The sequence below is a fragment of the Sceloporus occidentalis genome, unplaced genomic scaffold (assembly GCF_023333645.1).
Source record: "Sceloporus occidentalis isolate IW3139 unplaced genomic scaffold, rSceOcc1.0.p SCAF_21, whole genome shotgun sequence".
Lineage (NCBI taxonomy): Eukaryota > Metazoa > Chordata > Lepidosauria > Squamata > Phrynosomatidae > Sceloporus > Sceloporus occidentalis.
Window position 1 is genome coordinate 1,601,358 of NW_028317001.1, and position 26,976 is coordinate 1,628,333.

Below are 26,976 nucleotides of genomic sequence, written 5' to 3' on the forward strand. Positions count from 1 at the left end.
CTCGTGGGGCCAAAAGGCCCTGCCCAGCCATTGCCAGGGCCAACACAGCTGGGCAGAAAGGGCTTGGGGATGATGGGCCCTGCAGCTCCATGCAAGCCCAGCGGCTCTCCTTGGGGGTCTCATCCCCTTCCATGGTTCTTGTTGTTGTTGTTATTGTGGCTTCTGACTTACAGCAACACAAAGGAAGTGAAATAAAGACAACAACAAGAGGAGGCCTATTGCGGGGCTTCTTGCCCAGGTTTATTCCAGGGAGGCCCACCTGAGAGACTGTGGCTTCTGAGGCCACAGCTGAGCAGGGATCCGAACTCTGGTCTCCTGGAGCCCAGCACCAGCACACTGACCCCGCTCCCTCCTCTCCCTCTTGCCAGAGGAAGCGCAGGCAGTGGCCTTCCTCTGGCCGATGGCCAGGCACCCCCCTTTCCGTGCCGCTTCCCCATGTGCTGGAAAGGCATCAGTGCTCAGGTTCCACTCCTGGCACGTGGCTTATTTTCCTTCCTGTCCTTTTCTCTTTGCAGCTCCGTGGAGAAGGGTCCAAGATAAATCCCTGAATCTGGGAGGAAATCAAAGTCCATCCTTCGGCCTCCATCTGTTCCTCGGGGTGGTCCCCCGTCCAGAGATCAAGAAAACTTTCCGGCAGGAAGAGCAGGTGGGAGAGGTCAGGTGAGGCAAAGAGGGGCTCTGCTCTTTCGGGGAGGCCTCTCTGTCCCCATCAGGCTCCGCAGAGGATGCTCCTTCCGCCCACTGGGCTTTGGGGGTCAAAGGAAGGAGCCGCCATCACTCTGCCACAGGAACCCCAGTTGCAGGGGGCAGCGCCAGCCCTCTTTCCCAGCAGAAGCTGCCCCTCCACTTTCTCCATGGAAGGGGCCCTATTAGAAGCCCCCAGACCAGCCAGGGACGTTCTCATACTTGGGCTCCCCTTCTCCCTCCTTGGCCTCTGCTTTGGCCACCCCTCCTGACCCTGTCTCCGGCCGGCCGGGGCTGCCCACTCCCTCCCTGCCACCACCCTCCCCTCCCAGGGGCCAGGGACCCTCGGCCTCTACCTGTCCCTCTCCAGCGCCAGGCCCCATCGTGCCACTCTCCTGGGCTGCTTCCTCCTCTGGACCTGGCAGCCTCTGGGCACCCTTCTCTGCCCCCAAGGCCCTCCGAGGCGGCTTCTGGAGCCCCTCGAGGGCCCTCCTTGGCCGGGGGTCTTCCCTGGGGGGTGCCCTGGACCTCTGGAGGCTGCCCAGCCTCTTCAGGATGGTCTGGACAGGGCCTGGCCCACCCTCACCCCGCCCCTCACCCGCTCCCACTTTGCCCACTGTCACATAGATGGTGGTGAGGCCAGGCGGCATCCCAGGGGGCTTAGAGGCAGCCTCCAGGGCCTCCACCCGCCGGGCCACGTGCCGGGAGCCAGCCAGCTGGGCCTTGCGAGCCCCCCTGGGAGTCCCGGACGCGGGGGGCTCGGGGCAGCCTCCCTCTCCCTGGGATCCAGCAGCCTCCACGTTCTCATAACAGCAGCCTCCAGTCCTCTGGTCCTCCACCAGAGGAGCCCCTGCCTCTTGGGACCCAGGGGGTGGCTGCGACCCCTCTTCGGACTCTGGGGTGGGTCGCCCCCAGGCGCCCCTGGGCTTCCAAGTGGCTCCAAGGGGTTCTGTAGAGCTCTGAGGGCCAAACCGGGTCCCTTGCGCGAAGGAGACCGAGGGCCGCTTGGCCTTGGCGAGGCTGGAGGTGCGAGGGATGCCGTAGGGCTCAGGGTTCAAGGCAGACTCCCCTTCCTCCTCTGGAGGAAATCCGGGCTGGAGCTCAGTGGCATCTAAAGGCAGAAGGAGAAGGTGTTGCGATACTCAGGAAAGCTTTTGGGGACTGAGGCTCCCAGAATCCCCTACCCAGTGGTTGACCCCCAAACTCTGAAGTTTTCTCATCTGTGTTTCCATCCAGATTCTCCATCTTAGTAACTGGCTTACAATTGAGGGTAATTTAGCCCTTCTTTTCCTTAAAAAGCAAAGGCAAGGCAGTGCCCAAGATTTGGGACCAAGCCCTGAGCGGGAAGAGTGGGATGGGAACGTGCCCCTACCCCTGCTCAAGGCTTTGGGGTTGGATTGTCTGGGGTGGGGGCCAGGGCAGACCTCCTCTCTGCCCCTGTGATGGGGTTTTGCACCCCAAGCAGAGGAGCTGCATTTCCCCCTCAGTCCTACCTCCACCGGCCGGAAGCGGAGCCTCTTCATCGCCATCCCCATCTTCGGAGTCCCAGGAGGAGTCGGAGGGCCAGACGGTGGAAGGGGGCTCAATGAAGCTGGGGGTGAAAGGGAGCTCTGTGTCGTGGTGGGAGACTGGAGGGCAGAGGAGGAGGAAACCAGTTAGCTTCTGCAGGGTCAGCTTGGGGGCTCCCATGGACCCCTAGACCCAGGGTCCCAAGAGGGCCACAGACCCTCCATGTTCTAGAAGAGTTTATTCCTGACGTTTCACCAGCAGCATCTGGGGCTGGCATCTTCATTGTCTCCATTCTTTTTCATTCTCTGAAGATGCCAGGCCCAGATGCTGGTGAAACGTCAGGAAGAAACTCTTCTAGAACATGGCCACAGAGCCTGAAAAACCCACAAAAAACTATGGATGCCAGTCATGAAAGCCTTTGACTTCACATCTTCTTGGTCGGCCAGAAGCCTGACCCGCTCCAGAGACCCGCAAAGAAGACTTCCCTTGGCCAGTTCTTTTCTGGAGAGTAGCCCCCCAGAAGCAACCCTACTCACCTGTCACACGTGGGAGCTTGTGGCCCCCCAGAGAGAAGCAGGGCAAGGAGGAGCGGAGGCTGCCCAGCACCTGGTGCTTCACCTGCAGCATTGGGTCTCCTTCTCCTGCCGCCGCCATTGCTGCCACCCTGGGCAAAGGGGGGGAAGGAGGGCAGGTTCATGCGCTGGATGCAAAGTATAGTCAAGAGGGGAGACCCACGAGCTCCTTCCCCAGCTGCCCTCCTGTGTGGCATGTCTGTGAAAGTGCAAAAGTCTCCACTCTCAGCAGATCTTCTGACCCACCAAAGCAGTCGCTGGGGTGGTCAACATTGGTCTGGGGGAGACGGGGGGCAAATGACTGACCCTGTACCCTTCACCAAGCCACAAACCTCACTGAGTTGTTAGGGGGACTCATACGTGTGCTTTCTCTTTTTTATCTCTTTCAGCCTGGCCTAATTTGCAGGGGCATTGCAGTGAAGCCAGAGCAGAAAGGGGCTGCCTGGAGCCTCTTAGGAGACAGGGAGGATGCTGCAGGGTGAGGTAAGCACAGCAGGCGAACCAGGGGGTACCTACCTGTCTCTGGGGTCCTGGGGGTCTGGCCGGCAACAGCAGCCCCAGCAGCCGAGGCAGAGCAGGAGGGAGAGCAGTGGAGCCAGGATCGTGGCCACAAGGGCTCCTGTGTGGTGGGCCTCTGGGAGGAGAAGAGAAGGGCACTGGGAGCCAAGGAACAACGTCCCTCCACCTGCCTGGGGCCAGGCATAGCCCCCCTCACGTCCCACTGGAAGGCAGGGCCCGACCCCTGGCCCAACAGCACTACCAAGTCTGGTGCCAGAAAGAGGGGAGAAAGAAGAGAGAGACTTACTCCAGAGGCACTCCCCTGAGATGGGGTGGCATGGATACCCCTGGCACCCCTGGCACCTGACAGAGCAGTTGGGGCCATGGAAGCCTTCCAAGCAGCTCTGGTTGCAGCTGGAAGGAAGGAAGGAGAGAGGAACAGGCATTAGCCAGGCAGGAGCTGAGAGAGGGCCTGGGGAGTCACTCTGTGCCCCCTTCCTCACACACAGCCCCACCACTTGTTCAGAAGGGCCACCTTCACCTGGCACCCCAGAACCCATCCTGGCACACACACGCCCCAGACACCGGATCACAGCTCCCATTGAAGCAGAGGAGGCAGGACAAGAGGCAGCCCTCCCCGAAAAAGCCGGCCGGACAGGGCAGCTGACACCTGTGGGGAAGGAAAGAGGGGGGTGAGAACATGTGGGGCCACTGCCCCATAGCAAAGAAGGCCCTGCTGCTGCTGCCAGACCAGCCCCAGCATTTCTGTTCCTCCCCGTCTGCCCCCATCCTTGAGGAAGAGACAGGCCACTGACAGGACCTGCATGACGGTACCCCCAACCTTTGCAAGGGGGGCACATGCATCTCCCACCTGGCCCCCATGAGGCCTGCTTCGCAGTTTTGGCACTCTCCGGTCTCGGGGTGGCAAGCCTCCCCTCGACGGCAGCGGGGACAAGACAGGCTGCAGTTCTCCCCATGGCGTCCCGGGGGGCACGACTCTTTGCAGTGAGTCCCATTCCAGCCGGGAGCACAGGCCGAGCAGGAGCCATCCAGTGGGGAGCAGGCACCGGGCTTGCAGTGGCCACAGCTGGTCAGGAGGGGTCAAAAGAGAGAGGGGGCCTGAGATGGGGGGGAAGCTCCACCAACACCCCACATTTGCCTCAGGTTATGAGCAGCAATGTCAGCCCCCAAAAGAGACAAGGAGGGAACCACGTTGAAGGATGCAGGCTTTCTAGCAAGACAGAGCTCTGCATCCAACCAGGAAGGCCAGGGACCTCTGGCCAACCACAGAAGGACACAGTGACGGGGAAATGAGGGGTCCCTCCCATGCTGAGGACCCCTTACCTATGCGCACACTGCAGCCCAAAGGTCCCTGCCGGGCACAGATCCGAGCAGCTCTGTCCCCGGTAGCCAGGGTGGCAGGTGCACCGCCCATCCTGGGCAGCACAGCTGCCGTGGGGGGTGCAGGGGCACCGGTGCTGGCAGGCTGCCCCCCAGAGCCCCTCCTGGCAGTGGCAGCGGCCAGACTCCTGGGCACAGGGGGAGCCGTTGCAGTAGCAGCGTGAGGCACATGTCCGGCCCCACCAGCCCCGAAGGCAATGGCAGCGGCCGGTGGTTGGGTCGCAGCGGGAGCCCCCCAGGAAGCAGGGGCACGGCCGGCGGCAATCGGGGGCCCACCATCCTGGGTCACAGCGACAGGCCCCGGTAAGCGGGTGGCAGTGTCCATGGGGGCCACAGAGACAGGACTCCCGGCAGAGGGGTCCCCACCAGCTGGGAGCACAGTAGCACTCTCCGCTGGACGGGTTGCACTTTCCATTGGGGAAACAGAGGCAGCTCTCTTTGCAGTCAGGACCCCAGTATTGGTCAGGACATCCTGGAAGAGGAGGGAGGGCAGGCCGAGGGTCAGGTGGGCAGGAGGGACCCCGTGGCATCGCTTGTAGTCCTTCTTGAAGCCCCACAAACTGGGCCACTCCTGCCTGTCCAGCCCTCCTTGACCCCCTAACGGCCAAAGCAGCGGCAGAAAATAGGGGTCAAATCTGAAGGACGCCTTTTGAGCTCAGCCTCATGGAAGTGGTGAGGCCAAACGGCAGGGGACCCCTGCTCCTTTTCCATCTGGGTCTCCCTTGTCACCCTTCCTCTCTCTCCCCTGGGACCCAAGACCACACTCACGTCCCGTACAGTTGGCCCCAAAGAAGCCAGGCCGGCAGCGGCAGACCCCGGGGCGAACACAGACCTCGTCCTGGCGGCAGGCGTCGCGTCCCATGCAGAGCGCTGCCAAAGGCCCAAGGAGAGAGGATGGTGAATTGGGGCCCCTTACCCAAGGGCAAAGGGCAGGGAAACAGCAGAGGCCCACCTGCATATGTGGCAGCCTGCTTGCCCCACCTGTGCTGCTCCTTCCTTGCCCTCAAGCATGGCTGGGGGAAGAGCTTGGAAGGGTTTCCTGGTGGACTAAGTGTCCCAGAATCCCCAACAGCCCAGAGCTGGGGTGCCAAAAGGCAACAGTTAGTCCCTTGGTTGCCAGACAGAGAGGGGCCCTCCTTACCCACTGGGCATTCCCGGCCCTCTTGCTTCCATCCTGGGCAGCAGGCAAGGTCTGGAGGCTGGCTGGAGGTGGAAGAGAGAGAGAGGGGAGGAAGGGGGCCCAGTGAGCGTGCAAAAGGGGCCCATCACCACCACCCCAGACCCCCAGCCTGGCTCTTGGGGGTCCCCTCTTTCCCCCATCATCTCTTATTCTGAAAGTGCCATAACTGTGTGTTTTGCTTCTGAGCATAGCTTTCTGGGAGGAAACAGCAAAGTGGCCTCTGCCGGAGGAGGGAGGCCAGGGAAAGGCTGTTGGCGCCCGGCTGGGAAGCTCAGGGCACCCTCTTGCCCCACAGAGGAGCTCAGGGGGTGCCTGCAATTTGTACCTTGTATGGCTTACTTACAGCTCTCCCGCTCGGATGCTGAGCAGCTCCTTAAAAAGACGGGATGCAGCCGCGATGCCGCAGGGCAACAGCCAAGTGTGGAAGGGACGTGACGGATCATTCCCTGCCCTTCGGTAAATTTGTTTCGTTTTCTCAACCTTTTGAATTGTTATTTATAGTCTGAGACATTTGCCACCTTCTTTGGCCAGGTGTGAGAATCTCCAAATGGTTCATTTGCAATGGAAATAATGGGGCAAACGTTTCCATTTCAAATTCCATGTTCCGGATGGTTTCATGGTTTTACTGCCATAAGCTTAGTAGTCACACAGTGGGGTGCAATGAATCTGTCTCTCTCATGGCTCTGGCTTTGTTGTCATTGTGTGTCTTGAAACCACATTTCTGACTGTGGCAACAGTAAGGCAAACCTATCACAGGGTTTTCTTAGCAGGATTTCTTCAGAAGGGATTTGCCTTTCCCTTCTTCTGAGGCTGAGACGGTGTGACCTGCCCAGTGAGTATCTGTGCTCTAGCTTGCCTGGTGCAACAACAACAACAAAGTTAGGCCCATGCGAGAGGCTGCGCTGCGATGTACGTAGAGCACTGCCACTGCATTGTGTGGTCCTTGGTGCAAGACACTGTGCTATAGGTCCTGTAGTGCAGTGCCACTGAATCAGTGCTACAGTGCTATAGGGTTGTGTCTGTGTGCGTTTCTGTAGCACCAGAAGTGCAATTGCACTGTGGTGTTTGCAGTGCCACAGCCTTGTTGTGTCTTTAATACAGTGCCATTGGGTTGTGGGGTCCTTAGTGCAGTGCAACTGTGTTGTGGTGCCCACAGTGGAGTGTCAGTGTGTTATGGTGTCCCTACATTGGATTAATCCTGTTAATGTAAGGAGCATTTATTTGCCATCATTCTACATTTTTCAAAACAGCAATCAGTTTGATATATATATTTTACATAAATCTTTTGCATTCATATGTTTGCACTGTAAGAGGTTCTGTTTACATGTTCATATATTATTTGGTTTAAGTTGTGTCAGAACCAAGACCGAGTTGAAAGAGTAAACACAGTAGTTGCAAGGGATTTGCACCTGGCTATTCAAGTGAGTGTATTTATACAGTAATGGCCAGAATATCTGCAGGATACTCTTTGTACCGATGGATTAATTTGTCACAAGCAGTGCGTTACTGACAGTATATTTCTAATTTATGCTTTTGTAGGACAATAAATACTGTTAAGTTTTGGGTTATTCTGGGGGAATAAGGAGGTTCTGGAAAGAGCTCCAGCCAGACTTGTGGCGAAGGCTTCTGGGGTTTGGCCACAGAGAGTGGTGAACTGTTCGCCAGCCAGGCTGGACTAGCTGCGCTTCATGGTCCCTTCAGCACTTCTGGGATTCTCAGGTATCCCATTTCTATGCTCTTAGATGTGGGGAGAGGGCAGGGGGCCCTCAGCCAGTGGCTCAAGCCCCTGTTCTCCATGTGGGCCCAGTCCCCCACGTCTCCCCATAAGGACTGACCCCAGAGAGTGGGAGGGACAGGGGGGCTCCCCCCAATAAACCTAGGAACGAACTGCGTTTGCGGCTTGTTTAAGAGGGACACAAGGAAGAGACCCCAAAGTGGCTGCGTTTGGAGAGGGCAAAGAGCCTGGCCAGGGGCTAGGAGGCACTTCTGGAGCATCTCTGAGCCCCACAGCAACCAGGGAGGAGGAGGAGGAGGGGGCCTACCTGCTGGACCGGCAGACGTGCCTCCCATTGGGATCCAGGGCTGAGGCGCAGCTCCCAAACTCAGGGCCCTGGGCCTGGAGGCAAAGCAGCAGAAAGGCCCACAAACCCATCCCGGCCTCCTTCCGAATGGAGCCCCTGGCAGCAATGCCAGCAAGGGCCCCTCTGCCCAGACTCTGCTGGCCTCCCTGCGGAGCAGGCCTTCTTCCTTCCTTGCCTCCCTCCCTCCCACTTCCTCCGTGGCTTTTCCTGAGGAAGCAAACTGGGAGGAGGATCGGGGTGGAGGGACTTGGAGGGCAGGACAGGCCCAGGCACACATGCAGCAGCCCCTCGATATTCTTAGCCCAGGAGGAGATTGCTGAGGGGCCCCCACTTCCTTCAATCTCCTCCTCCTCCTCTCCTAGACCCCAAACCTAACTCCCCCCCCCAATAAACCTAGGAACGAAGTGTGTTTGCGGCTTAAGAGGGACACAAGGAAGAGACCCCAAAGTGGCTGCGCTTGGAAACCTCCATCCAGCAGGGTCACTGGGAAATAGCATGATGCTGGGGGAGTGTGGGCATTGTAGTCCCGCAAAATTAACCTTTTAAAAAAAGTTATTAAAATGTTAGCCTTGAAAGCACAAAACAAACAAATAAAAAACATGCAAGTAACAATACACATAAGTAACAAGAAAGAAAGAAAGGATTCAAACCGCAGCCGATTGACAAGAATCACTAACTCTGATCAGATTACAACTAAAACCGTAAGATTCATCCATTATTTCTTTTGATTTGTGTCTATCTCTTCCTATACCCTTTCTATTAATTACCTTGTTACCCCTTTATCGCCTTTTATTTTACATTACCAAATAAAATTCAATATCTTTTTCATTTCTAAGTGTATATTCTTCCAAAATATTTTGACTTTCTCACACTTCCCCCAAAGTTAACCTTTCTAAGCGCGGCCCATGGGTTGTGATGTCTCCTTCAGGTCCTGGCCCTGGAACCGCGCTCTGAGGCTGGGCCTGGGCCTGCAAGGCGCCCACTGCCCCAAAGAGGACCCTGGGCCTTTCCTGGCCTCCGTGGGTCAGGGCTGTCCCTCGCCAGGAGCAGCTGCGCAGGAAACACCTTTTTCCGGCTGCGCTGCTGCTGGGATCGGAGGCGCAACACGCCTTCCCTCCTTCCTCTGCTGGGTTACCTCTTTGCAAGTCTGGAAGTCTTTGTGTTGGCCTCCGTCATTTAGTGTTTGTTATTGATATGTATTGCTACGTGTATGTTTTGTATTTGTTTAGTTGGTACTTTTCAGACTAGAACGGTGCGCAGCATCATGGCTCCACAGGGGCGGATTTAGGGCGTCAAGTGTGCGCTTCTTGCACTTTTTACATTAGCGAACATTAGGGCGATGATGTTCTCCATTCCCTAATGTCCCATTCGGTTGTTTGCGTCAGTGATTTCATTCTCAAAAAGGTCTCCCCTGTTTGTGTCTAAGTGCAGGAGCATAACGCCAATGGGCTCCTCGTGGGCAAGCGCAGCAGCCACTGGAGGGCGCCCAAGAGCCAGGCAGCAGGAGGCGCTTCTGTGGCTTTGAGAGGCAGCAGTGCCCCTTTCCGCCTCCAGAGGGCGCTCCGGAAGAAGGACTGGGCGCTTCAGGAGTGTGGCTTTTGGACTACAACTCCCATAACCCCCGGGAAAACATGGCCGCCTCCTCTGAGGGCTAAAGGAATTTCATTCAAAAAGGCGATGGGCTCCAGAACACAGAAATGCGTCCCCCCGCTTCCTGCCTTGTATGGGGATGATGGGAAGTGTCCTCCAAGGCCCCGAAGGGCTCTGCAGCCGCCATTTTGTGTGCCTCCTGGGGATGATGGGAAGTGTTCTCCCGCTCCCCAAACATTGGCCTTCGCTTAGGACAAGTCCGGGCTTTTGCATGAAAATAGAAGTCCTTTAGGAGCCGAAAAACGCCGAAGAGGCTGCAGTGTGGCATTGCAGCCACAGGAGGGCGCCCGAGAGATCCAGGAATGGGTCTCTTGGAGCCTAAAGTCCAGCAACGCCCCCTTCCGCCACCAGAGGGCGCTCCATAGGAACGCCAATGGAATGGAAGTCATTAAGTCTCTTGGATAAATAATAAGGGAAAGTGCTTGAATGTAGCCACAGGAGGGCGCCCGAGAGACAGCCAGGAATGAGGCCCTTGGAGCCTAAAAGTCTGCAACGTCCCCCCTCCGCCACCAGAGGGCGCTCCCTGGAGGCTCCAATGGAAGGAATCGGAGCCTATTGAAGTCGGAGTTCATTTTTTCCTATTTTTTCATTTTTCCAGGGGTTGATGGGAGTTGTAGTCCAAAAGCCACACTCCTGAAACGCCCAGTCCTTCTTCCGGAGCGCCCTCTGGAGGCGGAAAGAGGGCACTGCTGCCTCTCAAAGCCACGGAAGCGCCTCCTGCTGCCTGGCTCTCGGGCAACTTCCTGTGGCTGCTGCGCTCGCGCATGAGGAGGCCATTGGCATTATGCACTGGCATTTTCGATCTCGTCCCTGGTAGCGATCGCACATTCTCGATCGCTTTTTAGATCTCCTTCCTGGCTCTGGGGCGCCCTCCTGTGGCTAGAATCGCGCCCTTTGGCCCCTTGAGACTTTGGCCAAACCCCATTCTTCCCTATCCTGGGGCGCCCTCTGGTGGCTGAAAGGGGACGCTGCTGGCCTTTAGGCTCCAAGGGCCTCATTCCTTGCTCTCGGGTGCCCTCCTGTGGCTGCATTCGGGCATACCTCCCTTTCCTATTAATTCCTGCCCTTGGCTTCCCTATGGAGCGCCCTCTGGTGGCGGAAAGGGGGCCTTCTCTCCTGTTGGCCTCCGAAGCGCCTGGTCCTTCGCTCTCGGGCGCCCTCCTGTGGCTCCCTTGGACCTCTTTTGCCCCTTGAGTTTCGTTGCCCCCAAATGACTAATTGAATCCCTTTGATGGATTGTTTTATTGTCTTCAAGATCTGGATACTGATCAGACACAATACTTTTTCCAGGTTGGTTTCCATTCATTGACTTAATGAAATAATCCCACTGACTGACTGACCCTCCTGAATCCCATGTGGAAGGCGTGCAGAAGCATGGTATTCCTAGGGAAGATCCGAGGCAGTTCCTGTGCTCTCCTCCTTGTATCTTGAAGAGTGATGTGTGAAGCATGTTATTTGCTATGCTATTTTGGTGACTGTTTAAATAAAGAGCAATGAAAGTTCTTTATTTTTATGCAAGAGAGTCATCTGTAACAACTGCGTTGCACCGCTCCACTTTTTTATTTCTGTAAATAAAGACACTAGTGGCATTTTCTGGCTATTTCTTTCAAACGGGGCCTTGAACCCCACTGAGTTTTATGCCGTCTGCTGATGACTCCAAACGTCTCCCACAGAAAGCAATGAAATACAGTCCAGTATAGAAATATAATGGAAATGCAACAATTGGTTTTTGTAAAGAAAACACTTTTAAAACCATTGCCATGAGTGAAGAATGCAGTTGTTTTTTACAGCGAGTGATGAGAAGGAATGCCTTTATTGCAAACATGCTCTCCAAGTTCTCTTTTAGACCTGTTTGCAGCCCAGTTCTCCAAAGAGACAGATTTGCAGTGCTCCCTGCATTCACTTCCACGAATCCCAAGTGGGAAAGAAGGAGCCATGCGAGGAAACACAAACTCAAAAGGCCTCTTCCTTGCCTGTCTCCTCTTCCTCTTTGCAGTGGCTGTCCCTCAGGATCTCCATTTCTGGGGACAACTTGCAGGATCTGGGTGCGAAGGACCAGGGGATGGCATCAGAGCAAAGGCCTGCGGAAAAGAGGTGGAGAGGAGCCGTCTTGCGCATCTTGAAGACTGAGTCTCGAAGGAGGAAAGAGCCAAGTAGAAACAAACCGCACACAATCACCAGCTGAGATCAGACCGACACAGGTCTCCCCAGTCTTATCTGTGCAGCCAGTTTCCCCCGTGGGAAAAAGCCACTGGGAGTAATGGTCCAAAGAGGCTGATAAAGCCGAAAACTCTCCTCCAAGGAAGGCAGTGAGGCCTTGGGGCCAATTCGGCCTCCAAGGCCTCCTTTGGTTACTACTCAGATCCTCCTTCGCCTGCAGCTTTGTGGCCAGGGACTGAGTGGAGTGGTGTCTATGGGAAAGTTCAGGAGTTAAAGGAGAAGATAAATCCCTAGTCCCTGTGGATTATTACCCAGAGGGCTCTGCCTTCCTGAAGGGAGCTGCCGGTCCACTTCTACCTGGGGCTTCCCAGGATGGGAGTCATGCTTGCAGTGAATGGAGCATCATCCGGCTGCAATGGGAGGCGCTTGTGCTTCCCTTCAGCCGTTGCAGGAGGAGGGTTCCTGGGTCCCTTCAGGTGGAGAAGAAGCTCCTATGGAAAGATGGAGGGAGAAGGCAGGTCAGAAGAAGGTTTGTGTGGCAGGGAGGTATCCCACACCGGCAGAAAGTCCAGGTCACAGTTGGTTGGAGAGGGAAAGAACAGTCAAATATATTGGGGAAGGGTCACCTCTTGAGAACCAAACCTAACAAGAAGAATCCTAGACTAGCAAGAACCTTCACAGTTCAGGACTTATTCCGCACCAGATTTGCAGCCCCTTGAGTCTGCACATAAGCCAAAGCAAACACAGGTATTGCAACATTCAGAGCCGTTCTGGTCCCAAACATTTTGGCCCTTCAGGTGAACCATGGACATGGCTTGGGAACAGAACCAAAGCGTTGCTCGTGTTGTTCTTAAGGGCTCTGCGGTTGGGAGAAACATCTAATAAGGCAGGGAAATTGAAGGGCCGAGGAAGTTGGCCCTCGCCTCCAAAGAACTGTGGGTCTTACTGCCGCAGGTGAAGAACAGTTCGCAGAGACCGGATCCGAAGCTCCAGACACCGGATGCTGGGGAGAAGATGCTGTCAGGAAGGGACCCTGGAGCATACCTGTCGCAGGTGAAGGGAAGCAAGTACTCAGACCCAGGGCAGAGATGCTCAAAAAGCAACACCACTATGGCCTGCTATATGGGCCTCTCTCCTAGACTGGCCCCTTTATTGACCCTCTATAGTAACCCCTCCAGACCTGGCCCTCAGGATGCCATTTTGGTGCTGTCCTCCAGACCTGAGGGTCAGCTCCTCTGGGCCTGGTTTTCTCGACCCCAGGACAGGTCCGTCCTCTGGACCTGGCTGTCGGCACAACCCTACAATTCTATGTATTCCTGCATGGCACAGTGGGGTCCCTTGCAGCTCTATGATGCTGTGTCTGGAATCAGAAGTCTCCAAAGAGCAGCCAAGGCTGGGCCTCACCTCCATCAGTTTGGAAATTTGCACAGTAGCACAAACCAACCCCCAAAAAAGGGGGTCCCACAAATGCACACCCCTTCGCCGCTTCTTATTCTCCCTTCCTTCCTTCCTTCCTTTCTTCTTTCTGCACTGATGGCTCTTTTCATGTCCCCAAAGGAGACATTTCTCCAGGTGAGCCAACAAAGAGAAACCGTGCCAGTTCCTGGAGAAAGCAGGCAAAGGAGACCAAAAAGGGGAGTGAGTTAAAAAGAAAAGGGGGCTTCTTGGCCGAGACCCCAGACTCATTGGATCAGGCTACTGGGAGGGGGAGTGCGCATTGTTTGCACATGAACATGAACAGCGCATGAACCTCCCTAAAGCTCAGCCTCCAGGGTTTGGGAATTCTCTTCCTGCCCCAAAGCCATCCTTGCCAAGGAAATAAATAGCTTTTTGGGGTCAGACAGGGGTTAGCCCCCCAATCCCTGGCATGGGTGGCACACGGGGACAGGAGCAGGAAGAGGGCCGTGGGCTCCATCCGGGCAGCCAAGGGCTGCTAATGGAAGCCAGGTGTGGGGGGCTTTGGGGAGAGAGGGAGGGATGAGGCATGTGCCTCTGAGCATGCGCCAAGAAAGCACAGCCGGAGGAGCATCTGGGCAGCTGTTGGGGGGCTCAGGGACCCCTGGTTCCCATTGGCAGCCCCACCAGTGTGCCAATGTGTGCCAACAGAGCCATGGGGCCCTCTCTTTGCATGCTCCGCTCACTTCTGGTTCTTCACCTGTGAAGGTGGTCCCTGGGTGGCATGGCACCACATGCCCACAGGCCTTTTTGTTATGGCTGGCTCCCGTATTGGATTGCGACCAGGTTCAATTCCCAGAGTGGGCATGAGACCCACTGGCTGACCCTGGGCAAGATCCATGTCTCTTGCTGTTTCTGCATGCGGTCAAGTTATTTCCGACTCATGGCAACCCGACCATGGGTTTCTTGGCAGGCTTCTTCCAAGGGTTTTGCCACTGCCATCCTCTGAGACTGGGAGGCATGGCTCCCTCAAAGACACCCAGAGGGTTTCCATGGCTGAACAAGGATTCGAACCCTGGCCTCTGGAGTCCTAGTCCAACGCCAAAACCGAAGCTCTGCACCAGGGACAGGCTCCTCATCCATTGGATTATGGGGACCAGGGTTTCACTTGGCCATGGACCAGAGAGCCCCCTCTGCCTGGCCTTTCCTCCCTCTGGGGATGATGGAGGCATCAGTAGAGGAAGCTGGTGCGATGGAGAAGAAGGAGAGGATGAGTAGCTGACCATTTAAAAGACCAGGAGAACCCAAGGCCCCCAAGTACCCTCAAGGCATCGCCTTGGAAGCTAAGCAGGGCCAGCCCTGGTTTGTGCTCGGAGGGGAGACCCCAATGTTCTGCAATGCGCTCCCCTCCTGTGCCAAGGGAGGCCATGGCAAGCCCCCCTGAAGGAAGCTGCCCAGAGGGACCCATGCCAGCTTTGCCACAGGGCCAGCCACAAAAGGCAAGCAACAGCCACAACTCTGAATGGCGCAACTCCATGTTTGAGCCCAGTCCTTGTAAAAGCATGGCTTTGGATCCCATTTTGGGAAACTGGAGGGATATCAACACAATAAATACACGCAACACAGCAACAGGCCCAAAGCCACATACGAAGCATGCTCAGCCCTGGCCCTGTCCTGGAGGCCATGGCTGTGTGTGGGACTCTGTGGAAGGGCCTGCAGAGCAGCCTCACTCGAACTCAGGGCCCGGACACCTCCAAACCTCCAAACACAACAACACCCACCTTCCTCAGGCCTCACATGAGGGATCTTGTGTGTGTTTCAATGCAAAGCCCAATGGATGGGGAACACCGGGGTCAGGAAGTGTGCAAGAGTCAGCGTCCCCCAGAGCTATTGCTTATTATGGCCATCCTTTTTCCATCTTGGGAGGCGGTTTCTCTTTTGGAGGCCATCCTTCCTTGGGGCCTTGGGTCGGAAAGCAAGAAGGAACTGGGCTCTGAAAAGCTGGGCCCTCTTGCCTTTAAAGCCAAAGGAAGCCAGCCTTGGGATCATACAAGACCCTGGGCCTCTCTGTCCCTGAAAGGCCGGCCCAAGGGCTGTCCAGGGCCGGCCCTGCTTAGCTCCCACGTTGACATGGGATCTGTGCTCCTTGGGGTCTCTAGAGGCAGCTTAAACCACGTTTTCCTGGGCCAGGAACCCTAAGAGGCGGTTTTGCCAGTTCCTTCCTCCTAAACAGAGCCTCCAGCATTTGCCAGCGGTCTCCCCCCCAAGGGCTGTCCAGGGCTGGCCCTGCTTAGCTCCCGGGGCCTTTTGGGGGATCGGAGGCAAGGCCTTTTCGGCGGTTCCGGCCGCTTGGGATATTTCCAGCTGAAGGGAGGCTACCTTCTCCTTCTTCTTCTCCTTCTCCTTCCCTCCTTTCCCTGAAATGGCAGCACTTTCCCCGGTCTTCCTTCTGGTCCTTCTCTCTTTGGAGGGAGAGACAGTTCAAAATACTATCTATCTATCTATCTATCTATCTATCTATCTATCATCTAAAGACATGCACCTCTTTCTGTTATTTCAGCCCAGAAGGAAAGGCAAACGAACCGTTTTATATAGATATAGATATAGATATAGATATAGATATAGACATAGACATATATATCTGCACATATACATACATGATTTAGGAGCTCTCTGACAAGAGACAGGTTTTAGGATCCAAGTTGTGTGTGTTGTTTTTTTTAATGGCTTCAATTGTTTTTAATATTTTACTCACTACCTAAATGTGTTTTTTTTTTATTAATTGGACTTTATATATATATATATATATATATATAGTCAATTTGGTTTTAAAAAAACACTTAGGTAATATTGAAATATTACAATTGAAGCCAATTTTTAATATATATATATATATATATGAAGCAATTTTAAATATATATATACTCAATATATATATATTCAAAATATACATAGAAGCCATTATATATATATATATATATATATATATATATCTGGCTTTGCTTTAAACAGTTCCTCCTCGCCTCCTGTTTGCAAGAGAAAGGTGAAAATACGGATCTGTGGCTTGAAAAACCCCGTTCCTTTTCCCTCTCCAGAAGTCGGGCGGAAGTTCCTTTTCCGACAACGGGGAAAGGAACGCGTTCCTCGCCTCCGTTCCTTGCTTCTGCTCCGGGGCAAAAGGACGGGCGAGGAAGGCGCTCCGTTCCCCGAGGCTCCGGAGCCCTTTTCGGCCGAAGGAGGGAAAGCGCCGCAGGAAACGGAGCCGAAGGACGGAGGAGCCAGAGATTCAGTTTTCATTGCTATTGTTATCGTTTAAATTCAGGCGAAACGTTTTGCTGGAAGAAAACGGGAGGATAGATCGCAGAAGGAAACGAAGACCTTCCCCTTAATAACAACAATAATAATAATACATAATAATAATAACGAATAATAAGGAATGCCGCATCGCCGCCGCCTTTTCTATTTCTGTCCAAATCCTGGAGGTTTTGGAAACAGTTCTTAGGAAGACCATGAAATGAAGGGAAAGGGGCTTCAGGATCCGCCGCTGAGCCCTTTTGAGGGATCCGTTGTTAGAAAGGGATCGACCCTCGCCAGGGATGGATCTCTCTCTCTCTCTCTCTCTCTCTCTCTTCTCTTGCTTTCTTTAAAGTTATGTGTTTATTAATTTCAAAACGGGGACATTCCCCGAAACCTTCCAAAAACGGCCTTCTTCCGACGGAAGACGAGTCCCTTTGGATCCGGAGTGAAGCCGGATTTAGTTCCATGAAGGAAAAAGGAGGAAAGAGACAGAGAGAGAGAGAGAGAGAGAGAGAGAGAGAGAGAGAGAGTTGGATTTTAGACCCGAAAAGGAGAATATCTATATATCTATATATCTATATATATATAGATATAGATATAGATATAGATATATAAACTTTTGGGGTCTCTGTCTGTCTCCCTCCCTCCCTCCCTCCCTCTCTCTCTCTCTCTCTCTCTCTCTCTATATATATATATATATATATATATATATATTTGTATGTATGTATATTGCATAGATATAGATATGTGTGTATATCTATATATATATCTATATCTTCTAGACAGATCGATAGATAGATAGACAGACAGACAGACAGATAGATAGATTCCTCCTTTTGGGGTCTATTTTGGGATCTAAAGGCCCCCCTTTTTCGATCCAGGAGAAGACCCTCCGTCGGCCTGCCTTTTCTGTGATGGACTGACTGCTTTCTGTTTGTCGGGTCCTTCTTCCCTTTGGTTCTCGTTTCTCCGGAGGGATCCTTCCATCCCCAGATGATCCATGGGAAGAAGAAAGGGATAATCTATCTATCTATCTATCTATCTATCTATCTATCTATCTATCATCTATCTGTAGAAGGGGGCTGCCTTGGGTGAAGGGGAAGGGAGAGCCCCCCAAGAGCCTGGAAAGGAGGCTCTCTTGGCTTTCTAAAACACATCGAGAACGGAAGAAGGAGGAGGAGGAGGAGGAGGCAGGGAAGGGGCTCCCGTCGCACCTGAGGAACCCGGCTTTCCCCGAAGGAAGGAAGGAAGGAAGGAAGGAAGGAAGGAAGGAAGGAAGGAAGGGGTCTGGGAACCCTGGAGGGGAAGGCAGAAGGCGAAACCCCGGAGCCCTGGAGCTGGCCTTTCGCTGCCTCCCTTCGAACTTCGGGAAGCGAGTTGGGCGAGGAGAGCCCCTGCTCCTCCTCTGCCCTTCTCCCAAGGCTGGCCCTGGAAGGAGACGGGGTCCCCCCGACCCTCTTTCCCCGTGTTTTTGGGGGGCTGGCCCCCGACTGAGAAGCCAAACGGGTTTGGGAAAAGGGGGGCTGGGGGAGGAGAACAAAAGGGCCCTTTCCCTCGGGACCTCTCTTTTGGGGACCCCCGCTGACAGGGCCCCCCAGTCCAGGGGTCCCCCTCCTCCTCCGCCCCCCGAAAGCAGCAGGAAAGGCGCCCGGCTCCTCTCTCCTGCTCCTGGTCCTCCGCCAGGGGGCGCCAGGGCCAGGCCTCCCTTCAGAGCCGGAAAAGGGGCCGAATCTGTCAGGGGCATCATTGGGGCATTTGGGGGGCAAGGCTGGAGGAGGAAGGGCCAGCCAGGCAGACCCTCGGCCTTCCTAGTTCCCCACTTCCCCGGAGAGAGGAGGAAGTTTTTGGGGGGGGCTCCAGGGGCCAGAAGGGGCCCTCCTCCCCGAAGAAGGGAGGCAGGCAGGCAGGCAGGCAGCCGGGGCAGACTCACCTCGTCCCTCGGAGCGGGGCCTGGGGCTCTCCCTCCCCTTCCCCCCGGAATCTCCCCGATCCAGCTGCCTCGGAAGGGGCGGGGGTCCGGGGGGATCCCAGTCCATCCCAGTCCCAGGCCCCCTCCTCTTTCCCCGCTGCCCCGCCCCCTCGAAGAAGAAGAGGAGGAGGAGGAGGAGGAGGAGGAGGGCCCTTCCTTCCTTCCTCCCTCCTTCCCCGCTTCCCTCCTTCTTCCTCGCCGACACCGGGTTCAGAGGCGGGTCAGGCGGAGTTCGCGGCCCGGCCGCCGCCTCCGCTGCTGCCGCTGCTGCTGCTGCCTCTCTCGGAGGCGACACATGGGACCCCGGAGCCCCGCCGGGAAGAAGAAGGAGAAGGAGAGGAAGAGGAGGAAGAGGAGGAAGAGCCCCGTCGGTGTCAGCAAAGACAGACCCCGAGGAGGAGGAGGAGGAGGAGGACCCTCTATCCCCGAGCCATGCGCCTCCACGCTGACCTGGCCTGCCTGGCCCTCCCCGCCGGGAACCCCGGTAAGGAACGGGGAATGGGAGGGAAGGGCCCCGGAGGAGAAGCGAGCTCTTCGGGATCTATGTGGCCTTCTCCCAGGAGAGTGCCTTCCTCGCCTTCCGCCGGCAGCATCTTCAGGGAACCAACGGAGAGGATGGAGCGGATGGAGATGCTGCTGCTGCTGCGGGAGAAACGTCAGGAAGGCACTCTTCTGGAAGACGGACTCGTCGCCCCAAAGAGCCACCAAAAGCCATGGATGCTGGCCAGGAAAGCCTTGGGCTTGGCCACGAAGGGCAGCACCCTCCTCCTCCCTCTTTCCCCGAAGGTCCACCTCGGAGGGACCCTCTCCTCCGTTCTCCCGAAGGGACCTCCAGCCTCAAGCGCAGGCCTCCCTCCGAAGGGAAGCCGGGCCTCCTCCTCCTCCTCCTTTCCAGGGTCTCTCTCCTTCCCTTCTTCCCCGGGATCCCTGCATAGAAAAGGGGTCCCTCTCTGCCCTGGCCGTCTCCCCAACTTCTCCGGAGCAAAGCTTCCTTTCCGAGGGAGAGGGAGGACTCCTCCAACCGCTTCCCAATCTCTCGCTCTCCGAGAAGCCTCCCTTCCTCAGCCATGCCTCTCCTTCCCGTCTTTCCTAAAAGTCTGCCCTAAAGAGGGCTTGCGAAGGAGGAGACCCCAGCCTCCTGCTTTGCTAACCTCTCTCCTAATCCCATGCTTTTCCCTCTTTCCAAAAAGCCTCTCCTAAGGATCGCTTGCAAAGGAAGCCAGAGCTGCTGCCCCTCTTCCCGATCGAGCTCTCTCTCTCTCTCTCTCTCTCTCTTCTTCTTGTCTCAGTCTCTCCTCTTCCCAGCCTCCGACTTCCCTCCATTTCCATCCTGAAAGACCCTCGCGAAGGAAGAAGCCGAAGCCCCTCCGCCCCGGAGCCCCTCTCTGGCCTAAGACTGTCTCTCTCTCCTAAACCCTTCCCTGCAAAGAAAGCGAAACCTCCTCCTCTGCCTCCTTCAGTCTCGCCTTTCTGTCCCTCCTCATCCTCATCCCTTTCCGACTTTCCATCCTAAAGCTTCCTTGTCAGGAAAGGGGGGTCCCTCCGACTCCCCCCAAAAAGGCTCCCAAACTCTGGGAACAGAAGGGAGCCCCGGACGGAGAGCAGCAGCCCAGGACGGAGGGGGGCTTTCCCTTCCTCCCTGCCTTCCACCCCTCCATCCCCCAGATTTGCCCTAAATCCCCCCCCCCACAGGACCCCTTCCCTCCCCGGCCGAGACTTTGCCCCTTCCTCCTCCTTCTTCTCTGCAATGACAGCCGCCTTTGGGTTGCTCCGAGTCCTTTGCAATGTCGCAACTGGAAATCTCCCCCGTTTGCAAGGCTCTTTCCAAGTGGCAACAACAAAAACAACGCTGCCCTTCCATTTGCAATTTCTCTCTCTAATAATAATCGTAATAATAATAATAATCCGTCTCCGTTGGAGTCCTTCCCCCGGATCCCCTCCTTGGAAGGGAGGCAAGAGATCCGGGGAGAAAAAGGGCCGGGGCTCCTCAAGGCGGAAAAGCCAAGAAGTGGGGACCAGGCTCTTTGCTCCCCAAAATCCCCCTTTGCTTTGGGTCTTCTCTCCGGCCGGACTTACTTTCTTTCTTTCTTTCTTTCTTTCTTTCTTTCTTTCTTTCTCTTTCTTTCTTTCTTTCTTTCTTCCTTTCCTTCCCTCCGAAGCCTTAAAAGAGAGCCCTTTCTCTCTCTGGGGCCTTGCTGCTGGGCGCTTTCCCCCCCGGATCCCTCCCGAAGGGGCAGAAAAGGGAGACCGGCCCTTGCTCCCCAAAGAAGCCCTTCTTTTCCGGCTGAAAACCCCCGAGGAAGGGAGGCCGAAAGCGGTGCCCTCGCCGCCGCCTCCTCCTCCTCCTCTTTCGGGCGATGAAGGCCAAATAGTTTTAACATCTTTTATTTTATTTTATTGTAACGATGTTTAAAAATATTTTAACTCTCCTGATCCGCCTTGGGTCCCTTCCAAGGGCATAGAAATTAAATAAATACTAATAGGCAATAATAATAACAATAACACCAACAACAACAAACCCAGGCAATGCCAACCCTCCTCCTCCTGGGCAATGCCAATCCTGGAGCAAGAATGTTATCTAGTTGTTTTTAATTTATTAAAATTTAATTTATTATAGTAATGTTTGTTTGTTTTTAATGTGTGACTCTTGTGAGGCGCCTTGGGTCCCTTTCTGAGAGGAAGGCGGCGTAGATGTTAAAGAAATAGGTAACATTCAATCCCAAAGAGTGCCGCTCCTGGGAAAACGCAAACCCTCTTCTTGCTCCAGGGCAGCGCCAACGACGGAGCAGGGCTGGGGGCATCCATCTCCCCCCCCTCCTCCTCCTCCTCCTGGGCAATGCCAATGATGGGCCAAGGCCAGTCTTCTTGGAGCGATGCTAAGGACGGGCCAGTCCCAGTGGCTCCATTCCCGGGCAATGCCAAGGCAGCGCCAGCGCCAGCCCTCCTTCCTTCACCCCAGTAGCCCTGCTCCGTCCTTGGCATTGCCCAGGCCTGGCAGGACTAAGAGTGACCCCTCCTTCCCGTCCGGGGCAGTGCCCGGCTGGACCCTTCCTGGCCCTGCCCCCGGTGGCCCCTCCCCGCCCCTCTCTCTGCTGCCTCTATAGAAGAAGGGGCTCCGGAGGGCCAGGCCTTCATAGCCTCTCTGCTTCTTCTTCTCCTCTCTCCCTCTCTCTCTCTCTGGCTGCAGGCATGGTGGAGGCGGCGCCCTCCTCGTCCCCTTCCTCGGAGGTCTCCCCCTCGCCGCCCTCTCCCTGCCGCTCTCCCCTTCCGACGGCCGCCGCCTCCTCCTGCTCTCCCTGCCGGTGCCACGCGCGGCAGCTCCTCCTGCAGCTGGACGGGCAGCGGGCGCAGGGCTGGCTGTGCGACGTGATCGTGGTGGTCCACAACGCCCTCTTCCGCGCCCACAAGAACGTCCTGGCCGCCAGCAGCGCCTACCTGAAGGCCCTGGTCCTCCACGACAACCTGGTCACCCTGGACCAGGAGATGCTCAGCCCGGGACTCTTCCGCGCCGTCCTCGACTTCATCTACACCGGCAGCCTCCCACGGGCCTCCTCCTCTTCCTCCTCGACGGCGGGGGAGCCCTCGCTGGGTGCCCTCTTGGCCGCCGCCTCCTACCTCCAGGTCCCGGACCTCGTGGCCCTCTGCAAGAAGCGCCTCAAGCGCAACAACAGCCGCCCCAGGAACAGCCCCAGCGCCAACGCCAACCATGCCCTCCTCCTCCGAGGGGTCATCCAGGGCGGAGGCGGCGGAGCCAGGGACGGCAGCGGGGCCCAGCTCTACGCCGCCCCCGGGGCCCTCTTCCCCCCGCCGCCGCCTCCTCCTCCTCCAGCGGGCCTTTGCTCGCCCCTCTGTGGCCTGGACCTCTCCAAGAAGAGCCCCGAGGGCCCTGCCGCCCCGTCCCCCGCCGAGAGCCGCCTGCGGGGGGCCCTGTCGGAGCGCCCTGCCAGCCTAGTGGGCAACCACTTCGAGGAGGGGCCCCTGCCTCCGCCGCCCTTCCCGCCCCCGGCGCCGCCTTCCTCCTCGACGGCGCTGCTGCCGCCGGCTTTCCACTCGCTGCTGCACCCGCCGCCGCCGCCGCTGCTGCCGGAGGGAGCGCCGGAGCTGCTCTACCGCTGGATGAAGCACGAGCCTCTGGTCGGGGGCTACGTCGGGGAAGCCCTGGAGGAGATGGCGGCGGCCGAGGAGGAGCGGGAGGAGGAAGCCCGGAGGCAGCAGCAGCGGAAGAGGAGGATTAGGCCGCGGGAGAAGGAGGGCCGCTCGCCGCCCTCGCCGCTCCTCCGCCCGCCCCAGCGGAGGTACCTCCCCGACGGAGCCGGGACGGAGGCCCTGGGGCCCGGGAAGAGCAGCAGCACCGAGGAGGAGGAAGAGGAGGAGGAGGAGGAGGAAGAGGGAAGCGGAGGCAGCAGCGGCGGCGTCGGAGGGGCCTTCGGGGCCTACGGCGAGGGCTTCGGGGGAGACAACCTCTACGTCTGCATCCCCTGCGGCAAGGGCTTCCCTTCCTCCGAGCAGCTCAACGCCCACGTCGAGGCCCACAACGAAGAGGAGGAGGAGGAGGAGCGGGAGCGGGAGCGGGAGGAGGCCCGGCTGCTGGGCTCCCCGGCTCCGCTGGGCCCCCTGCCGCCGCCGCCTCCTCCTCCTCCTCCTGCTCCTCCGGTTCTTCCTCCGGCTCCGGCTCCGTCGGGGCCAGACCTGCTCCGTCCCTACCGCTGCTCGTCGTGCGAGAAGGCCTACAAGGACCCGGCCACGCTCCGTCAGCACGAGAAGAGCCACTGGCTGAGCCGGCCCTACCCCTGCTCCATCTGCGGCAAGAAGTTCACCCAGCGCGGCACCATGACGCGCCACATGCGGAGCCACCTGGGCCTCAAGCCCTTCGCCTGCCAGGCCTGCGGCATGCGCTTCACCCGACAGTACCGCCTGACCGAGCACATGCGCATCCACTCCGGGGAGAAGCCCTACCAGTGCCACCTCTGCGGGGGCAAGTTCGCCCAGCAGCGCAACCTCCTCAGCCACATGAAGATGCACGCCGCCGCCGCCGCTGCAGCCGCCGCCGCCGCCGCCTCCTCTTCCTCGCTGGGCCCCGACGGAGCAGCCCTGGGGCCCCGAGCCGCCCGGCTGGACTTCCCCGAGGGCGCCCTGGCCCTGGCCCGCTCCCTGGCCCTCCAGAGCCAGCCGGCCGCCTTCCTGGCCGAATCCAAGGCCGCCCTCGAGAGCCTCTACCTGGGACTCAGCCCCGACAAGGCCTCCCCGACCCAGCCCCCGCCGCCGGCCCCCGAAGGCAGCCCCGCCGCCGCAGGACCCAGGAGCCCCCCGCCTCCGCCCCCCGTCCCTCCGGGACTCCTCCTGGGAGAGCCCCACGGAAGGGGCCTCGAGCGCTTCTCGCCCCCCTGAAGAAGAAGAAGAAGGAGAAGAGGGAGGAGGAGGAAGGGACACCAGACCCTTGGCACCCCTTGGCACCCCTTGGCAGAGGACTTGGCCCAGGCCAGCATCGCCATCCTCTGGGGCCCAGAGAGGGTGCCTTGTCGTCCAAAGTCACCCCACAGGTCCCCAGGAGGCACCCTCCTCATCCCAGGCCCTTCTTGGCCAGATTCCTTCCAAAGGGGCTTTGCCATCCTCTCCGTCCTCTGAGGCTGAGAGAGTGTGACTGTCCCTAGGTCACCCAGGAGGTCCCCAGGAGGCACCCTCCTCGTCACAGGGTCTTCTTCTTAGCCATATTTCTTCCGAAGGGGCTTTGCCATCCTCTGAGGCTGAGAGAGTGTGTCTTGCCCAGGGTCACCCAGTTTTTCATGAAGCAGTTTGTTTGGGGCTCTTTTGGCAAGCCTCTTCAGAAGGTGTCTGCCAGCACTGCCTCCCTCTGAGGCTGAGAGAGTGTGACTGGTCCTAGGTCACCCAGGAGGGCTTTGCCATCCTCTCCGTGCTCTGAGAGGGGGGCTTTGGCATCCTCTGAGGTTGAGAGTGTGTGACTGGCCCTAGGTCACCCAATAGGTCCCCAGGAGGCGTCCTCCTCGTCACAGGCCCCTCTTGGCCAGACCTCTTCAAGGGGGCTTTGCCATCCTCTCCGTCCTCTGAGGCTGAGAGAGTGTGGCTTGGCTGGGGCCACCCACCGGATTTCCAGGGTTTTCTGGGCCAGTCTCTAGTCCCACGGGGGTCTCCCCCGTTGCCTTCCTCAGAGGTCGCCCAGGGGGTCTCCAGGCCCAGAGTCCAATGCTCAAACCACTGCCCCAGACTGCCTCCCTCCCTCCCCACCATTATCCCCCCTTCTAAGCAACACCTCACACCCCAAAAACAGGGAAGAGTAAATAATGTGCTCAGCGCACATTTGTGACCCTCCGAAGCCTGATGGGTGTGCCAGTGGGCTAGGGGATGATGGGAGTTGTAGTCCAACTGGTGGAGCAAGGACTTTGGGCAACAGGTGAGAGGTCAGTTGTGGGGCCTCAGAGCTGCCTTCCTGACTTCTGGGGGCAGTTTCTGGGCACACTGCAGGAACCATCCAGTTTGGCCAATGCTATGGAACTTTTGGGATTTGAAGCAGACAGAGAAGGCTGAATGTCTCACAAAACCAAATCCCAGAATTCCATAGCATGGAGCCATGGCAGTTAAAGTGACGTCAAACTGGACTATTATGGGCACCCGAGTGGAACTGCAAAGGGAGGGGTCTTGTTTGCATTATCTAGTCTGTAGCACTTTGACACCCCTTTAACTCTTCTATGCAATCTAGGCATCGTACTTGGGAAGACTAGCGCTGCAACTCCCAGGGGGAGCTCTATGTATCCCCTGCCCCAAATACAAGTCTCAGGACTGCATAGGATGGAGCAGCGCATGTAGTGCTGAAGTGATGTAACTGTACAATGCGGACACATCACAGCAGGAAAGGGGGAGAGCAAGATATACTAACTGGTGGTACCCGGAGTTATTCTTCCACGCTGCTGTGGCATTTTCTTCCCCCCTTTCCTTTCTTCTGGGGCTGATGGGAGCTGCAGTCCAAGAACATTGGGCAGATTGCACATGGGCCTTGTGCTCCCTTCAAGGCTTGAATAACAACACTGCAGCAGCATTTTGAGACCAAAGATGGTGGGCCGCCTTCGTTCTGCGAGGAGAGCGGAGACCGGAGTGTGGGGAGAGTGGGAGACCCAAAGCCTTGCCTAGAAAATGGCTGGAGAGGGCCTCTTGGTGCCCAAGATGGAGGTGCCCTTGCCTGCCACTCTGGGGCCTCCTCCTCCCTTCCAGCCCAGATGGCATCCATCTGCCTTCCCTCCACAAACAGACTATCTATCCCTCTGGGGTCAGAGGGGACCAATGGCATGGGCATGGATGGGGAACTGGGAAGCCGCAGTGCCTTCTTCCACCCCACGATTATTCCCCACTTTCCCCAAAGCCAAAGATCCTCTGGGTGTATGCATTTGGGGGGTGCTTTTGTATGTACATTTTTTTGGGGGGGTGTCCCTTTCTTTATTTGCCCCCTTCCCCTCCAGAGGACCCTTTGACAAAGACAAAACAATCCTGGTTTGTCAGCTAAAGCCAAGGCAACCAAGGAAGGGGGGGATGACCACATGTGTCCTGCCTTTTTGCCCCTTTTTTGGGGGGTGGGGGTGGCCCAGCTCCTGTTTCAACTCTTGCAACCAGCCAAAGGCGCCATGAGCTCCCCACTATAGATCCCACGGCCTGCACTTATGGGGAAAAGGATACCAAGTGGGGCCCAAGCGAACCCCCCCTTTCTCCCTGACCTCTCCGTCCCATCGGAAACCATTTAACCAAAAATGTGAAGCTTACCTGTTTTGCACACAGCTGCCATCCTCACCCCCAAAGCACATGGGGCTGTGCCTCCGACTGAGCCAGATGCCCCTCTTTGGCAGCCTCTGCCCCCCAAAATACCCACAAAGGGGGCAAGGGCAGCCTTGGCTGCGATGATGATTCCCTCGTAGCATTTTGTACATGTTGTTCCTTTTCCTTTTTATACCAGAAGCAAAACAGAAAAACAAAGGCAATAAACTGTTTTCTTTCTAACACCAAGAGGTTTCAGCATCCTTTTGGGGCTGGGAGGGTTTGGGGCGGAGGTGTTTTTTGGGGGTGTCTACAAAAAGTAAGGTTCGTGTCCCTGTGAAGGCACAACGTTCCTCTTGCCCAGTCAGTGGCTTGGACATCTGGCTCCCACAATCCCCCTGGTTGGATGGGGACGATGGTAGATGTAGTGCCAAGCATCTGGAGCATGCCCATAGAAGTGGGGGAAAGGCAGCCCTTCAGGTGGAGCTGAACTGTGATGCCCATCATCCTACATCGCTGGCTGTATGTAGGTGTCCAGAAATAACTGGGCTGCCCCAAAAGCTGCCCAGCGGTTTCAGGAGAGTTAACCAGAGCTCAGGCATTTTGGGCCAAATGTCAAACTTGCTCCCCTTCACTCCAAAACTCAAAGGGAAATCTTGTGGGTTCCCAAAGTTTGGTCCTCCAGGCGTTTTGGACTTCAGTTCCCAGCAAAGCGCAGGCCGAGCTAGCCTTTCCTCCAACCGATTGCAAACGCTCCCAGAGACAGACGGAAAGAGACAAGGGTTTGGGATGCAATCCCTCATAGGCTGTGTGTGTTTGTGT

At 56.8% G+C, this 26,976-nt stretch overlaps 2 protein-coding genes across 2 annotated transcripts; one reads left to right on the top strand and one right to left on the bottom strand.

Annotated features, from left to right (window-relative positions):
• Positions 1-869: 869 nt before the first annotated feature.
• Positions 870-13,650, bottom strand: SCARF1 (scavenger receptor class F member 1). The gene is given in 12 exon segments (XM_089484277.1): positions 870-1,753; positions 2,178-2,312; positions 2,730-2,834; positions 3,268-3,399; positions 3,571-3,677; positions 3,805-3,933; positions 4,135-4,350; positions 4,608-5,136; positions 5,433-5,534; positions 5,806-5,867; positions 7,887-7,954; positions 13,603-13,650. Coding segments are annotated over 12 exon segments (2,517 nt in total).
• A 4,991-nt stretch (positions 13,651-18,641) lies between these two features.
• On the top strand, positions 18,642-26,393 carry LOC149301343 (hypermethylated in cancer 1 protein-like). The gene is made up of 2 exons (XM_089484278.1): positions 18,642-18,880; positions 21,584-26,393. Exons 1-2 carry the CDS (start codon positions 18,829-18,831, stop codon positions 23,782-23,784), a joined length of 2,253 nt encoding a protein of 750 aa, XP_089340404.1. The 5' UTR covers positions 18,642-18,828; the 3' UTR covers positions 23,785-26,393.
• The last annotated feature ends 583 nt before the right edge of the window (positions 26,394-26,976 follow it).